This window comes from Orycteropus afer, unplaced genomic scaffold, assembly GCF_000298275.1.
Source record: "Orycteropus afer afer isolate SDZICR_OR568_19922 unplaced genomic scaffold, OryAfe1.0 scaffold00122, whole genome shotgun sequence".
In the NCBI taxonomy this organism is placed as follows: domain Eukaryota; kingdom Metazoa; phylum Chordata; class Mammalia; order Tubulidentata; family Orycteropodidae; genus Orycteropus; species Orycteropus afer.
In genome coordinates, this window is record NW_006921709.1 from 7135219 (window position 1) to 7153169 (window position 17951).

The window sequence follows — 17951 nt, forward strand, 5'->3', positions numbered from 1 at the left end:
AAAACATCAAAGTATTAAAAGCAGATGTTATTCTCCATTTTTTTTTTATCTTATTGGGATGTTTCATACTTTGAGTCATGTGTCCTAGTAAACATTTATCATTTTATGCTCCTTATTTCTGAGGAGATTTCTGTGATTGTTTTAATGACCACCTCTTGTCCTTGAGCATGCAGAGGAGTAAATCTTTAGCTCTGTAGAGAATAAGCTGATTGTGTGACTTCCAAGACTAATGGTGTAATCATGTACAAACATAAATAAAGCAGAACAAAGGCATTAGGGGTCGCTCTCGCAGAATATGCAGGGCATCTGCCTGGCCCCTGTTCCTTTTAAATAATAATAAAGAAAACCATTAATCTTTTCATGTCATTTATTTCATGACCTGTGTGGTTTTGCTGGATGTGACACTAAGTATAAGTGCAAAAAACCATAAAACTGTTAGAAAAAATTAGGGTGTATCATTATGACCTTGAGTTTGGCAATGGTTTCTTACATATGACACTGAAAGCACAAGCAACAGAAGAAAAAATAAATTGAATATCATCAAAATTTAAAAATTTTGTGCATCAAAAGGCACTATCAAGAGAGTGCAAAGATAGTTCATAGAATGAGAGAAACAAAACAAAACAAAATAACCAAACTCAATGCCATTGAGTCGAATCTGACTCCTAGCAACCCTTTCTTGGGTTTCCAAGGCAGTATCACTATGGAAGTAGATGGCCCAAACCTTCCTCCCAGGGAATGGCTGGTGGGTTTGAACTGCCAGCCTTCTGGTTAGCAGTCAAATGCCTTAGGCACTATGCCACCAGAGCTCCCAGAATGGGAGAAAGTATTTGTAAATCATATATATGATAAGGGAGTTCTGGTGGTGTAGTGCCTAAAGCACTTGACTGCTAACCAGAAGGATGGTGGTTCAAATCCACTAGCCACTCCTCAGAAGAAAGATTGGGCAATCTACTTCCACAGAGATGTTGTTGTTGTTGTTCTGTGCCGTCGAGTTGGGCCCGACTCATAGCGACCCCTCTTTGGGTTTCCGAGGCAGTATCACTACGGAAACCCAAGCAGGGGTCACTATGAGTCAGATCTGATTCGAGGGCACATAACAACAACAACAACAATGTATCTGATAAAGGTATAATATCCAGAATGTAAGATCCTTTACAACTCAATAACGAAGAGATAAACAACCTAATTAAAAAATGGGCAAATGGTTTGAACAGACATTTCTCCATACAAATAGCCAATAAACACATGAAAAGATGATCAGCATCATCAGTCATTAACAAACAAACAAAAAAACAAACTAGTCACCATTGAGTCAATTCCAAATCATGGTGATTCCATGTATGTCTGAATAGAAGTGTGCTCTATAAAGTTTTTAATGGCTGATATTTTGTGGAAGTTGATTGCCAGGCCTTTCCTAGAAGGCACCAGTGGGTGGGCTTGATCTTCCAAAGTTTTGGTTAGCAGTTGAGCATGTTAGCCATTTGCAACACCCAAGGACCCCTTATTAGTCATTGCTGTAGGATGCTGATTCATAGCAAGCCCATGTGACAGAGTAGAACTGTCCCACAGAGCAGATCATCAGGTGTTTCTCCTGCAGAGCCACTGGGTGGGTTTGAACCACCAGCCTTTCAGTTGGCCACCCAATACTTAGCCATCGCATCACCAGAGCTCCTTAGGGAAATGCAAATCAAAACCACGATGAGATATAATTTCACACCCACTAAGATGGCTTTAATAATTTTTTTGAAAGGAGAGAGAAGAAGAAATGTTGGTGAGGATGTGGAAAATTTTGAATACTCATATATAGCTAGGGGAAGTATAAAACGGTACAATTCCTGTGGAAAACATTCTGGCAGTTCCTCAAAAAGTTAAACATAGAATTATCATGTTGTTGTTGTTATGTGCCATCGAGTTGGACCCAACCCATAGCGATCCCTCCTTGGGTTTCTGAGGCGGTATCACTATGAAAGTAGATTGCCCAACCTTCCTTCTGGAGAGTGTCTGGTGGGTTTGAATCGCCTGCCTTCTGTTTAGCAGTCAAGTGCCTTAGGCACTACACTACCAGAGACTTATCATATGACCCAGCAATTCCCTTCCTAGGTATATACCCAAAAGAACTGAAAAGAGGTGTTCAAACAAAAACTGTACATGAATATTCATTGCAGCACTATTCACAATATCCCAAAGCAGAAACAACCAAAATGTTCATCAACTAACAAATGGATAAATAAAATAATCCATACAATGGACTATTATTCAGTCACAAAAAGTGATGAAGTAATGATACAAGCTACAACATAGATGGCCCTTGGAAACATTAAACTATGTGAAAGAAGTCAAACACCAAAGGTCACATACTGTATGGTTCCATTTATATGAACCAGAATAGGAAAATCCAGAGTGAAAGGAAGCAGATTAGTGGCTTCCAGAGGTTGAGAGGAAACAGAGAGTGACTGATTAATGGGTGTAGGGTTTCCACAAGGGTGATGAGGCTCTGGAACTGGAGAGTGGTGACTGTTGCATGACCTTGTGGGACTTAATGTCACTGAGCTGTACACTTTCAAATAGCAAAAATGGTCAATTTTATGTTATGTGTACTTCACCACAATAACAACAACAACAACAAAGTCAAATCACCTAAACAGGAATTCAAGCCTTGCCCAGAAGTTAGGATGTCAGAGTATGTATGTTTGTCAAAATGCAACAAATTCACACTTTCCATTTTTGCATTTCATTATATGTAATTTTTACCTCAAAAAAAATTTTAAATAACTATAAATATATCAAACTCTAGTAATACTATACATGCAAAATCATTTTGGAGGAAGTGTACCGATGTCTGCAACTTACTTTGAAATGCATCAAAATATATTAAATACACTAATGGATAGGAAGAGGAATGGATAGATACATGATACAGTGAAGTATAATAAAATGTTAGTTATAAAATCTAGGTGGTGGGTATATGAGTATTCTCCGAAAATTCTTTTAACTTTGCTGTAGCACTGAAATGTTTCGTAATAAAATGCTGAAAAAGAAAAGAATGAGTTGTCAGTACCTAGGTGAAAAATATGGGTATATGTGTGTAAAGGGGAAGAGAGGATGGGCAATATATTCTAAGAGGAAATTGTGTGTACAAAGAGGCAACCAAAAGGAGATTCCTCAAAATCTCTCAGCTCTAACTTTTATGATATTCTTTTATTTGACCACTTCATCTGTCAACCACATTATCCTGCTCATTCTTTCCAAGATTTCCAAGCTATATGGGCTTACCAACTACCCATATACTTCTCTACATTTCCCATCCACTACTGCATTATATTGGGATTGTCTGAACATTCTGGCCAATGGACTATGAACAGAAGTGTTGTGTGTCCCTTCCAGGCTGCAGTAGTTAAGAGCCAACGTATCTCCTTTGTCTTGCCTGACACAAGAGTGCTAGAAGCTTCGTGCTTCAGATGAAGGAGCTACAAGGAGACAGACCACCCAAACACATCAGACTATATAATGTGAGCAAGAACCAAATTTGGCTGTGTTAAGCCACCGAGATTTCAGGTTTAGTTGGTACTATAATGGCTTAACTGACCAAATGTTGTTGTTGTTGTTGTTGTTGTTGTGTGCCGTTGAGTCGGCCCCAACTCATAGCGACCCCTCCTTGGGTTTCCAAGGCAGTATCACTAGGGAAGTAGGATTGCCCAACCTTCCTTCCAAGGAGTGGCTGGTGGGTTTGAACCTCCAGCCTTCTGGTTAGCAGTCAAGTGCTTTTAGCCACTATGCTACCAGAGCTCCTAACTGACCAAGTAGTAAAAGTAAAAAATGTATCATCAAAAGCAAAATGTGTCATGCTCTTCTCCAGGGACTATCTGCCTGGTCTGAACTTCTTATACCCCAAACTCCATTAACTTATTGGTGCCGAGTCAATTTGGATTCATGGTGACCCCATGTGTTACAGAGTAGGGCTGTGCCATTGGGTTTTCTTGACTGTGATCATTACAGAAGCAGATTGCCAGGCCTTTCTTTCACAGAGTTGCTGGGTGGGTGTGAACCACCCACCTTTAGATAAGTGTTGTTGTTGTTGTTATGTGCCGTCAAGTCGGACCCAACTCATAGCAACTCCTCCTTGGGTTTCCAAGGTGGTATCACTATAGAAGTAGATTGCCCAACCTTCCTTCCAAGGAGTGGCTGGTAGGTTAGAACCGCCAGACTTCTGGTTAAGCAGTCAAGTGCCTTAGGCACTATGCTACCAGAGCTACTTTTAGATAAGTAGTTGAGCACAAACCACTTGTGTTACTCAGGGACTTTATACTCACAAGGTCTTGTTAATGTACCTTGGCAGTGCTATGTAGTCTAATATTAACCTGGATCAAGAGAATATTTCATATTTCATCAATTCAGTATAAGAATAATCTTTAAGAATATTCTCTGCTCTATTTTATAGCTGCGAACATACTTCAGATATATTAACAAAAGAAGGGCAAGATTATAAATGGACATTATCAGTACTATTTCACAACTCAGTTCTAATCATTTTCCTCATAAAATAAATAGCTAGGATCTAACCTTGAATGTGCCTAAGGCACTTGACTGCTAACCAGAAGGCTGGAGGTTCAAACCCACCAGCCACTCCTTGGAAGGAAGGTTGGGTAATCTACTTCTGTAATGATACTATTTCGGAAACTCAGGGAGGGGTTGCTATGAGTTGGGTCTGACTCGATGGCACATAACAACAACAACCTTAAATGTAATCCAAATTTTATTCTACAGGAACCAGGATTTCTAGCCAAAGAGAATAAACTAGGACAGCCTTTATGAGTTGTCCTTCCTAAAAGCAGAGCCCACCATCTGGAAACCCACCTCTGAACAGATGTAGAAGGGATATGCTTCCTCCCAACCATCGGCGTCACCCCTATGACAAGTCTATCCATAGCATCTATCTAGGGTTTTGTTTTGTTTTCAACTGGACTATGGGTGCACTTACAAAACTCTTCACCATCTTCAGCTTGGTAGAATATGGTGTAGTTGTTGATGAAGCCTCTTGTCTTATTCTTAGGAATTTCTTCCCATGTTATTGTGACAGTGTTCACACCAATGTTTTCAACCTTTGTTGTGGGACCTCTTGATGGAACTTTAAAAGATAGAAAGCCAAATAAACCTCAATCATACTCTAGCAGGTCCTTCCTCCATAAAGGCTCTGATGGACACCCAAATGAAGTCAGACCAAAACCACAGTGCTGGGGCTGGGAGGCTGGGGCAGAATAGGGAATCAATGAATCTGCCTGTTTGAGAAAATTGTTTTCTGGAACCATTCATCCTGAAAGGGATCAGATGAAGTGTTAAGACCACAAAAAAACTACTTTCTTAAAGATCTCTCACCACAACTTGATACCTAGCTCTTTTACTCATAACTGTGAAGTGTTGTTGTTGTTATTGTGCACTGTCGAGTTGGACCTGACCCATAGCGACCCCTCCTTGGGTTTCTGAGGCGGTATCACTATGGAAGTAGATTGCCCAACCTTCCTTCCGAGGAGTGGCTGGTGGGTTTGAACCACCAGCCTTCTGGTTAGCAGTCAAGTGCCTTAGGCACCACGCTACCAGAAGTGTAGATATTATCAAACAGTTGAAGTATATGCTTATATGCCTACATGGGCTACTTTTGAGATATAGGAGGTATTTCCCAATGTTGAATGGAAAGGTACATTTGGAAGATGTTAACTTCCAAAAAGATAAAAATAAAATCTGAGCAGTTCACCAGTAATAAATAATTATCTGACATTTTAAATTTATTCTGTACCAACATCAAAACCAAACTCACTGCCGTCAAGTTGGATTCGACTCATAGCAACCCCTCCTTGGGTTTCCAAGGCAGTATCTCTGTGGAAGTAGATTCCCAATCTTCCTTCTGAGGAGTGGCTGGTGGGTTTGAACCACCAGCTTTCTGGTTAGCAGTCAAATGCCTTAGGGCTTAATTAAATGCTATTTCTGGTTGGAGTTCTAGTCACACTAAGTTTCTGTATTCCTTTGAACAAGTTATTTCACCTCCCTGGGCCTCAATTTTCCATTTAGAGAATCAGGAGATTGGACTTGATTTCTAAAGTCTTGAAATTTAGTGAATCTATAACCTGACCACAATTGAGGGACACAGACAGCTTAGATAAGCTGAAGATGCAGCAGGGATGGGTCCGAAGGGGACCATGAATGAGCTCCAATGATCCACAGCCATATCTAAATGTTGGACAAGCCTCATTGTTTCCTTTTCCCCACAGGTCCCTGCCCACACATACCTCCTTCTTTGACATAAATCTGGATGGAGTAAGGCTCGCCAACTCGGTCTTGAAACATTGGATACACAGAGATGTTATAGCACAAGAAAGGTTCTAAATTATCTGTAAAAAAGGAGGGGGGAAGCAGGCATAAGTGCCAAGCATTGCATAGTGGAAGGAACTCTCTCTACTGGAAGTTATGGCTCTTAAACAAAACCAAACTAAAACCGAACTCACTGCCATTGAGTTGATATCAACCCATAGAGACCTACACCAGTTTTCCAAGGCAGTAAATCTTTACAGAAGCAAACTGCCTCATCTTTTTTCCACAGAGCAGCTGATAGGTTTGAACCACCAACCTTTTGGTTAACAGCCAAATGCCATAACCACTGCACCACCAGAGCAAAATATTTCTATATCTGCAAAATAAGGGGGTTAGGTTTGATGGTCTCTAATGGCTATCCTACATACAGGCATATCTCATTTCATTGTATTTCACGTTCTTGTGCTTCACAGATACTGCATTTTTTTACAATTGAAGGTTTGTGTCAACTGTCCATTGAGCAATTCTATTGGCACCATTTTTCCAACAGCATGTGCTCACTTTGTGTCTCTGTGTCACATTTTGAAAATTCTCACAATATTTCTAACTTTTTTTCATAATGCTATTGCACACTTAATAGAATACACTATAGCATAAACGTATCTTTTGCATGCACTCCAAAAATGTGTGTGACTCACTTTATTGCGACATTCACTTTATTGCGGTGGTCTGAAACCAAACCCACAATAACTCCAAAGTATGCCTGTGTAGAAAATTCTAAAGAATACAAATGCATGCACACACAAAAAAACTTAGAACTCATAAATGAATTCATATTGCAGGATACAAGATTAATGTAATGTGAAAATGAAATAAGGCAAATCCATTTACAATAGCATCAAAACGGAAAATATCAATTCCAGTTCAGTTTCAAGATTTTCTAATGAATTCCAAGAACTAAACCTTATAGCTCCCTAACAAAAAGACAGAGCTATCCAAGAAGACAGAAGTAAGAGATGCAAGCCCTTCTCCAGCACTGATTTTGTCATATGATCTGGGGGTGCTGCAGAATAAAGCTTAATCCTTCTGTCAATAGCACACTGCACTAGAGAACTCAGATAGTGTAATTGCTACTTCTCTGTCTTTCTGTATCCCTGCATGAGTATACTTTTAACGTAAAAGCCACTGCCATTGAGCTGATTCCAACTCATAGAGACCTTATAAAACAGCATAGATCTGCCCTGTAGGGTTTGCAAAGCTGTAATCTTTACTGAAGCAGACCTTCTGGTTAGCAGCCAAGCAAGCAATTTAACCACTGCACCACCAGGGCTCCTTTATTTATTAATATCAGTGTTATTAAGCATTAATAAGTGGTTGGACTAGTAGGACTGAAAAGGTACAGCCTCACTTGTGCCTACACCAGGCAGGGGAGTTTACTTTGTAAAGAAGGCCATTCCTTCCTGTCATCATTCATTTGGGGAGGGGGCATAGCTCTTAAACCACAATGAGAACAGAAGGGAATGCTTTAGGTGGAGAACTGGCTGATGAGCAAGATATCTGGGTAGGCCTCTCTGATGATTGTTGTTGTTAGATCAGCGAATTGGCTCCGACTCATAGCGACCCCATGTACAACAGAATGAAACACTGCCCAGTCCTGTGCCAGCCTCACAGTACTTGCTATATATGAGCCCATCATTGTATCCACTTGTCAATCCATCTTGTTGAGGGCCTTCCCCTTTTTCGTTGACCCTCCACTTTACCAAGCATGATATCCTTCCCCAGGGAATGGTCTTTCTGACAACATGACCAAAGTAGGTTAGAGGAAGTCTGGTCATTTTTACTTCCAAGGAGCATTTTGGCTGCACTTTTTCCAGGACAGATTTGTTAGTTCTTTTAGCAGTCCATGGTCCTCTCAGTATTCTTTGCCAGCATCACAACTCAAAAGCATCAACTCTTCTTCAGTCTTCCTTATCCACTGTCCAGCTTCCACATGGATATGAGGTAATTGAAAATACCATGGCTTGTGTCAGGCCCACCTTAGTCCTCAAAGAGACATCTTTGCTCTTCAGTACTTGAAAGAGGTCTTTTGCAGCAGATTTGCCCAGTGCAATATGTTGTCTGATGTCTTGACTGCTGCTTCCATTGGTGTTGATTGTAGAACTGGGTAATAAGAAGTCTTTGACAACTTCAATCTTTTCTCCATTTATCATGATGTTGGTTATAGGTCTGGTTGTGAGGATTTTTGTTTTCTTTATGTTGACGTGTAATCCATACTACAGACTGTAGTTTTTAATCTTCATCAGTAAGTGCTTCACATCATTTTCACTTTCAGCATGCAAAGTTGTGTCATCAGTGTATCACAGGTTGTTAATGATTCTTCCTGATGCCAAGCTCTTCTTCATATAGTCCAGCTTCTCAGATTATTTGCTCATCATACAGATTTAACAAGTATGGTGAAAGAATATAGTGTTTCACTGCTATTCATAATGTTTTTCCCCAGCCAATTCTTAGAGAAGTGGATGGTCTCCTTCCTTCTTCCAGTGGTGATGGTGGGTGTTAAAATAGCGTTTTCCACCTGAAGAGGCACTGGAATTGAGAAGTAAGGAACTCAGTCACAGAGCCTCTAAACCTATACTGAGGCCTTAGGGTAAACAGGCAGATATCACAAAACTTCCATGAAAGATGAGAGAAGACCAGTCAGCTACATACCAGTTGAAATCTGTTTTTGGAAGGGACACTTTTTGTATTTCTATATTTTCCTGTTGATCTCCCTTCCCACTGCGACACAATATAGCAGGGGTATTCAAGCTGGACTACACATTCTCCTGGACATACTCAACTTTTCAAGGGTACCTGGGTGTGCCCAGATCAGGTTTCATTTGCACTTTCCAGCACTTGCCTGTGGTAGGGTCGTTTATGCCACTTCTCACTTTACAGGAGAAGTTTCTCCCACTTTACAAAAGAAAGACACTCCTCTCACCCTGGGTTATATGACTATAATGCATTTCCCCAGGGCAATTCAAAGTGTTGGTGTCACAAAGCTTTTTTTAACCAAGGAAATATAACCCTGCAAGGAGCTCTGGTGGTGTAATGGTTAAAGCGCTTGGCTGCTAACTGAAAGGTTGTCCGTTTGAACCCACTAGCTACTCCAAGGGAGAAAGATATGACGGTCCACTTCTGTAAAGTCTTGGAAACCCTATGAGGCAGTTCTACTGTGGACTTGATGGCAACGGGTTTGGTTTTGGATAAACCTGCAGTCCTTGCATTCCTTGCCTTATACATTTTTCTATTGAGCACAGAGAATAGTATGAGAAACAGGGTATTTTGACCTATGTTGGTTCTGAATTCAGATACATTATAGCATGAAGTGGTAGGAGAGATGAAATTTCTGTTTAATAATCTTTCTACTTCCACTCATTGACTATTGTCAATGAAGGCATCATTCCTGGAGGAGAGTTCCATGAGTTTGCTGCCAAGACACATGAAACCATCTTGCTTGCCATCTCTCTCTCTCTCTTTCTCTTTTTTCTTTTATGGTATATTCAGATTCTTTAAAAATTATATTTTTGTAAAGACAATTAAGAGTATAAGTAAAACTGTAAATAAGGTTAACATTCTCATGTAGTCACAAAGCTGGCTTTGGAAACCTTGGGCGTTAACATTGCTAAACGCAAAGCCAGAAATCAAGCACAACTATACAAAGCTTCCTGAACTCATCAAGTTGTAGCCAATAGATGATGAAACATCATTTTTGAAGGTAGACCCCTTTGTAACTGTTGTCGTCTATCTCAGAAAGAACTAAATGGCATTGCTAAAACAAAGCTTCATCTACCCCATCTACTGACCTATGTGAGCAATGTTTTTGAACACATACAACTATAAAAATGAGAATAAAGTTGATGTTCATCCCTACCAGTAAAACATCATCATCAAGAGTTAAAAAAAAAAAAAAATGGAGAAAATCCCTTCTATTTCATTAGGAAATTTATTTACAATAAAATGTTACTTTTTACCTTTAGTAATCTGTAGCCAAATTTCTACACGTTTACATTGTTTTCATCAATTGTGTGGCATCAAATTGTGTGAGCAGAAAAATATTTTTAAAAGTACAGGCTTAGGATCACAAGAAATTTTTCAAAGTTGGATTTCAACACTTTGGCAATTTTTATTGAGGGGCAATATGAGAGAATGATCAGTAAAAGCCTTTCATGTATAAAATTACTGTAGGGAGTGGAATGAGAATATAAATTCAAGAGCAAAAAGGATAACAAAAGTTTCTGACTCTTGTAACGTATTTTTGTTAATGTATTTTTTTTTTAAATGAATGATTGAAAAAAAAAAAAAGAAGAAGACTCACTGCCATTGAGTCGGATCCAACTCATAGCGACCCCTCCTTGGGTTTCCAAGGCGGTAGCATTACGGAATTAGATCGCCCAATCTTCCTTCCAAGGAGTGGCTGTCAAATCTCCATAGTATTTAGATTCCAACTGATATATTTTTAAAAGTGTTATAATAGTATTATTTAAAGTATTTATATCCTTTGCATGACTTAAGCTTAAGATTTAAATATTTTCAGGTTATATTAAAAATTTTGAGGAAATACATAGTTTTTCAAATGTCTATTGGCAGGATGCAAGCCAGTGCTGAGCAAAGCAGTTAGGAGCTCAGGGTCTGGGTTTGTACCCCACCTCTGCCACCTACCTATGTCTCTTGGGTGAGAGCCTTTACAAGCCTGTCAGCCTCTTCATCTGTAAAATGGTGATGATAAAAGTCCCAACCTCAGGGGTTGCTGTGAAACTTAATCGAGGTAGGCCTAATCAAAACTCAATCCATGTCATTTTGATTGTCACCATTTCAGCCTGAATCAGCTGAGCTAAAGGGACTATAGGGAAAAATTTGTGCTCATGTTGGAACATCACCATAAAGGGGAAAAAGGAATCTCTAAGGTCTAGCAAGGAGCTCTGGTAGCATAGTGCCTGAGGCATTTGACTGCTAACCAGAAGACTGGTGGTTCAAACTCACTAGGCACTCCTCAGAAGGAAGGTTGGGCAATCTACTTCCATAGTGATACTACCTCAGAAACCCAAGGAGGGATCACTATGAGTCAGATCCGACTAGACAGCAGTGAGTTTGGTTTTGATTTAAGGTCTAGAAACACTTGGAGAATCCTTTTCTGGCCTAATTGGCAAGTCTGGAGTTCATTGGTTAATAAGAAAGGTGATTTCCTTTCTACCTCCCACTTTTACTTAAACTCAATTGGGACTGGTACTGCTCTGAAAACTTCCCAAGACATCTGCTTGTTCGTGGAGGCATTTTCCTCACCCTGCCCTATTCCCAAATGTAGATGTACATGCAGTACAGATATACAGATTTGAACTTCATACATCAGACAAAAAAAAAATCACTCACAGGCTTCCCTAGAATTTCAGCTACCCAGAAGCGTGCCACCACTTCCTGTCCTAGCCTTGCTGGGAAATGCCAACAAGTATGTCACTTGAGCTGTTGCACTAGCTTGTCAAATACTATATTAACCACATGTACAGCTTTTGAAGCCAAAGTTAAAACTTAAAACCTCATGAAAATGAAACTGAATCCTGCACAAAGGGAACGTGAGTGTTCCACATTCCTACCTTGCTGAATTGTCCAGTTCCTGGTCTGAGACACAGATTCCCAGGAAAAGGCAGCGGGCTCTGAGTCCAAATCTGGGACCCACTCAACTATCCACGTCTCCACCTCTGGAGCAGAGCTTTGCCACTCCACCACCAGCTGGTCCTGAGTGAGGTAGGCCTGCATGGCCTCAATGCACCAGGATGCTGAAAGGCAAGAGAAGATTTGTTCCACAGCTACCCAGCTCATCCCCCACATGCACCAACCACACTGACACACATTCATTGCACAAAATTGCAAAGAAAGTCAAAGTTCAGCTTCTGCACTGCCCATTGTAGTAGAGATGATTCTGACTCATGCCAACCCTAAATGTTTCAGAGTAAAATGCATTCCATAAAGTTTTCAAGGGTTGTAATCTTACAGAAGTCCATCATCTTGCCTTTCTTTTCATGGCTGCTGGGTGGAAATTCAAACCAATTTTTTGGTTGGTAGTTAAGCACAAATTGCACCACCAAAGAAATTTTCTCCACTGTAGCTTCCCCTTGCTGTGCTGCTTTCACCCGTTTTATTGTATTATTTTTCATTATTCCTCACCTCTGATGTTTAAATACTTTTTTAATCTTTCTTCACCTACCAAAGCATTACTTGTTCCCAGAAAAGGATCTCACTACAGGGTTGATGACTAAAAAGATTTACCTTCCACTGGAGTCTCTGCAGTGGAAAAGGAAACCAAACAAAGGATGGATCCCTAACAGTACAATTTCAAGCACCAGTAACTGCTTGGCTGGAGAGCTGGGAGAACATGATCCTAAAATCATACTCAGGAGATGGCCTCAAATTTCCATGGTTCAGGCTGGCCCTATACAAACTGGGTATGGATTTCTATTCTCAAGCCAGTAAGAATTGTGTACAAAGATACAAAAACACTCATCTAATCCACTTACATAGGGACCCATCTGTATATCTTAATATTTTCTGCAGGCCTGGCAGAAAACTCATCTCTGGGAAAAAACCACCAGGATTCCTTTCATAGGAAAGTTGACCAAGTTGGCTTCAAATCCAATATTTTGACTACACAGATGAGAGCAAAAACTATTTGGAGCAGTACGGCTATCACTGGAGGTGCAGTAAGGCAAAAATAGGGGGCATGAGGTGGATGAGGTTCAAGAAATTAGTGTATATTTCCCCTTCCCATATGCTCACCACACACAACACAGCCAGCCTTCAAAACTGGAATCCACATGAAGTGTGTTTAAATGAGCATCAAAGATAGTCTGAGATAGGGGCAGAAGAGATCAACCAACCAGTCAACCAGTTGCCATTGAGTCAATTTCATTCGACTCATGGCAACCCCATGTGTTACAGAGTAGAACTGGGCTCCATAGGGTTTCAATGCTTTGATCTTTCAGAAGTAGATTACCCAGTCCTTCCTTTCTCCTGAGGCACCACTGGGTATATTTGAACCACTAATCTTTTGTTTAGTAGTTAAATATTTAACCATTTGCACTACCTTGAGAGTCTAAAAAAGGACACTATATTCTTCTACTAAACCAAAAAGCTTTTTGAAGCTCAAATCCTGCACCAAGTGCAGGAGTTTAGAGTAGGGCTGGGAATGGTGAGTCTTGTTCTTTCTAAGCAACACGTCCCAGCAGGCTGATGTATGTTTACAAATCTCTGTTTTCATAAGTCATAGTTTATAGATCCTTTTCCCAGACTGAGCTTTCATGAGATACATACCAGCTGCAAGTCCTAGAAGAAATGTGTCATGGATTGAATTGTGTAGTCCCCCCCCCCACACACACACAAAATACATGTCAATTTGGCTAGGCCATCATTCTCAGTAGGTTGGCAGTTATATAATGATGTAATTATTCCCCATGATGTGATCTGATGTGATCAGCCAATCAGTTATATGGGATTAGGGTGGGATGCAACAACATTGCTCAGGTCATAGTCCTGATCTGATGTAAGGAGAGTTACCCTGGGGTGTGGCCTGTTTATCTTAAGAAAGATTAAAGAAAAAAGAAGTGAGCACAAATCAGAAGGACCTGACTACCACCAAGAAAGCAGAGTCAGGAGCAGAGTGTGTCCTTTATGCTGGGAACCTCCCGGACCCAGGGAAAGACTGACTCCAAGACACATGGAGATCTCCAAGGGATGCCAGATACTGAAAGGAGGCAAGGACCTTCCCCTAGAGTGGACAGAAAGAGAAAGCTTTCCTCTAGAGCTGGTGCCCTGAATTTGGACTTCTAGTCTCCTAAACTATGAGAAAATAAATTTCTATTTGTTAAAGCCATCCACTTGTGTTTCTCTTATAGCAGCACTAGAGAACTAAGACAAAAGGCCAGGTAATTTGTCAACCTGAAAGAGTACTCTGAGGAAGGGTAACTGAGACATGAAGGAAATGTGAGGTTGAAGTAGGAGTGGGGCCCAAGCAAGAGACACAGAGCCAGGAAATGAATACCACCTAATGCCCAGGACTCCTACTTCCCCCTCTTGCCCACCCCTGCTCACAGTCTCTATGGGTTCTCAGTTGTAGTTCCAGTCCAGGCTGTCATTGCCAGAGCCCTCAGAACCACCTAGCCTCTTGTAGAAGACAACATTGGTGCTCCACCTAGGTTCTGGCAGAGCCCCTTCTACTACTTTTGTGTTTTGCTTCGGTTTATCTAACTTTGAGATGTAACTTATACTCCAGTGTCCCCCTGCGGGCTCAGGCTGAAACCAGCCTCTGTAGGACTTTTATCTCAGATCCCACTTTTGGCTCAGCTTCCTCTCCTTCCCAGATTGCTTCCCTCACTCCTTTTCCAGTCTCCCTGGAGGCACTTTCTTAGTAAATCACTAGCACACTGACTTGAAGACTGGAAGGAATGTTCCTGTCTCTACACTCCTTTTTTACCAATATTGGAACTCCGAGGAATAGGAGAAGTTGGGTTTAAAGGGCCAAATGTGCTCCAGGGAGAGAAGGAAACAAGTCAAGGCTCTTGTCCACAGGGGTGTGGAAAAGATTCAATCAAGTCATGAGTCAAACTTAATGAGCTGGGCAACATTAAGGGTGCTGAGAGAAGTTTCCAAATTACTATTCTACTGAATATAAACTAATTGCTGAATCCTCCCATCATTCAACAAGAACTTTTTAAGCAATTACTCCAAATACAATACCTCCCCAGGTGCAGCAGGAAATAGACAAGGTAGAAGATTCTTCCTGGAAGAAGGGAAAGGGGCTTTGAGTGTGAACAACAGTAATTTCTTTTGATTTCTGTGAAGACAGTCATTTGAGGTCTATCATATAGTTTTCAGATGTTGGTGATAGCTCACCTTTGTCAGTTCTCCCAGCCCAACCTGATCTGCACCCCGATTCAGTGCCAACCTTCTGCTCAGTGGCCGTGCTATTCTAGGCCTTTTGAGACCACTCCACAGCTGCTCGCTGGTTGAGTTATGGTAGAACTCAGAGGATGTTTAGGTCACAAATAACCTAAAGGATTAGCTCCTTCAATCCATTAATTTACAGACGGGAATATGGAGGCCTGCAGGGTAAACAGCCAGCTCAGTGTCACAAAGCATCTGTGATCAGAATTCTAAGTCACTCTGATAATACAAAGTCCAAGATTCTGGATGAAGTACACATCTGGAATCATGCAGTATGGGCCTTATATGCCACTGAGAGCCTTTGAGCAAATTACTAAGCTTTCCTGAATCTCAGTTTCATCATCTATAAAATAGATCTAATAACATGTACCTCATAGGGTCATTTTGAGGGTAAAGCTGTATTATCTTAGTTTAATGCCTGACACATACTAATGACCAATATATGATAGTTACACTTATAACAATTATTATTATAACCATTCTCCAGTTGACACTATAAAACACAATTCTGTAGGACATTACTTTCTTATATGCCTATTAACAGGAGTCTGCAAGCATTTTCTTTAAAGGGCCATATAGTAAACGTTTTAGGCTTTGCGGACCAGGTGGTATCTGTCACAACTACTCAGCTCTCCCACTGTTGTGGGAAAGGAGCCATTGACAATACACAAACAGAAGTGGCTGTGTTTCAAAAAGCTTTATGAATAAAAGCAGATATCCGGCAAAATTTGGCACACAGGCCATAATTTGTCAATCTCTGGGCTAGGACAATTATAACTGCTGACCATACTGATACTTCTCACACAAAGTAAGTACCTTTACAATTGGAGGGAAAATGTCTAAGTGAATTTAACATAAAATAAAAAGTATACTTTAGAATAAAAGTGTTAAAAATTTAATGTAAATTAAAATTGTTAATCCATGTCCAGTAGAAATTTTATTAATCAGAATTTTTATTAAGAATAAAACTAATAATAATTAGCACTAGACAACACATTTTGAATGCACAATCTCATTTAAACCTCACAACATCTCTGAGGTACGTACTACTATGTACTAACCCCATTTTAAAAGTAGCTAAGGCTTAGAGAAGTTAGGTAACTTGCTCAAGGTTACATGGTATCTAGTGGAAGAGCAAAAACTTGAACCTCGGGTTGTTGGACACTAATGCACATGCTTTTATCCCATGCTCTTTAAAAATCTCCTATTATCCACACCAGGAAATTGAGATTATAAATTAACAAAGAATGTGCATTTCAGTGACACATTCATCTGTCAGGAACTTTCTTAGAAGTATTGGATGGGCAAGAATTAGGTTGTCAGGAACCAGGCATTGTGGGGGATATATTAAATACTAACTAAAGTAACACCAGGAGCTCTGGTGGCATAGTGCCTAAGGCACTTGACTGCTAACCAGAAGGCTGGTGGTTCAAACCCACCAGCCACTCCTCGGGAGGAAGGTTGGGCAATCTACTTCTGTAGTGATACCGCCTCGGAAACCCAAGGAACGGTCATTATGAGTTGGATCTAACTTGACAGCAGTGAGTTTGGTTTTATTGTTGTTGAAAATAATACCAGAAGTCTCTGAGTGATGCAAATGGTTAATGCACTCGCTGCTAACCCAAAGGTTGGAGGTTTGAGTCCAGAGACACCTCAGAAGAATGGCCTAGCAATCTACTTCTAAAAAATCCACCACTGAAAACACTATGGAACACAATTCTGCTATAACCCAAATGGGGCTCCATGAGTGGCAATCAACTCAACCGCAACTGGTTTTTAAAATAATATCAAGTGAAGATGGAGGAATAGGTAGACAAGTGACACAGACCCTCTTCAACAAGGAAAAGAAAAACCAATTGACAGAGATACAGAAGATTATCCTGGAGCCCTGAGCTTTGAAAGGAACTAGACAGAAATGGATTAGGCACCAACTAGTGGACAAACCTGAATGAAAACAGTGAGTACAGAGACAGTCGGAGCTGCGGACTGTCAGCTACTCTGACGGGACTAACAGCCTGAGTATTTCCAAGTTGTGTTGGGACCTGAGAATTGACCTAAAGATCACCCCTGGTCACCAAGGGCTGCAGGGACGACCGCACTGGTGGCCTATCACTAGGAAGGGAAACAGCAAGGAGGGAGACAACCTGGGCTGTTGACCTTCCGCTGTCTGGAGGGCACAGCCATTTTGAATGTTGATAAGCAGCACCCATTTTGGATATTTAAAGTGACCAAGGGTGCAGCCATTTTGAATGTTTATAAGCAGTGGCCATTTCGGATATTTAAAGTGATCGAGGGTGCAGCCATTTTGAATGTTTACAAGTGGCAACCATTTTGAATTTTAAAGTGATAGCATTCTCATTCGGATTCCAGGGACTTAAGAATAGGCTCTGTTTGTCAAGGTCAGCAGGGACATACAAGAAGGCTGACAACAGGAGAGGAGATAGGTGGTCAGTGTATAAGTGCTGTCAACTAGTGAATAGAGGAGCATAGCACAGTACCCTACTTGCAAAGATAACACACAAACAAAACAAAACAAAAATCATGGGGAAGTCACTCCAACATACAATCACTAATTAAATATAAACACAAAAATGTCACAATGCCTCAGAGAAAATAGAGCATCACAGTCCACACAAAGAAGCAAGATAAAGCAGGAGAAACAAGGGACCAGG

The 17951-nt window shown here is 40.6% G+C and overlaps 1 protein-coding gene across 1 annotated transcript in view; it reads right to left on the reverse strand.

The window, feature by feature from the left end:
• IL31RA (interleukin 31 receptor A) overlaps nt 1–17951 on the reverse strand; it is a 108119-nt gene that overhangs the window by 18694 nt on the left and 71474 nt on the right. The window contains exons 8-10 of the mRNA XM_007944179.1: nt 11937–12119; nt 6285–6386; nt 4982–5128 (exon numbers count right to left, since the gene is read on the reverse strand). Coding sequence (XP_007942370.1) covers nt 4982–5128; nt 6285–6386; nt 11937–12119 — 432 coding nt within the window. The remainder of the gene's footprint in view (nt 1–4981; nt 5129–6284; nt 6387–11936; nt 12120–17951) is intronic.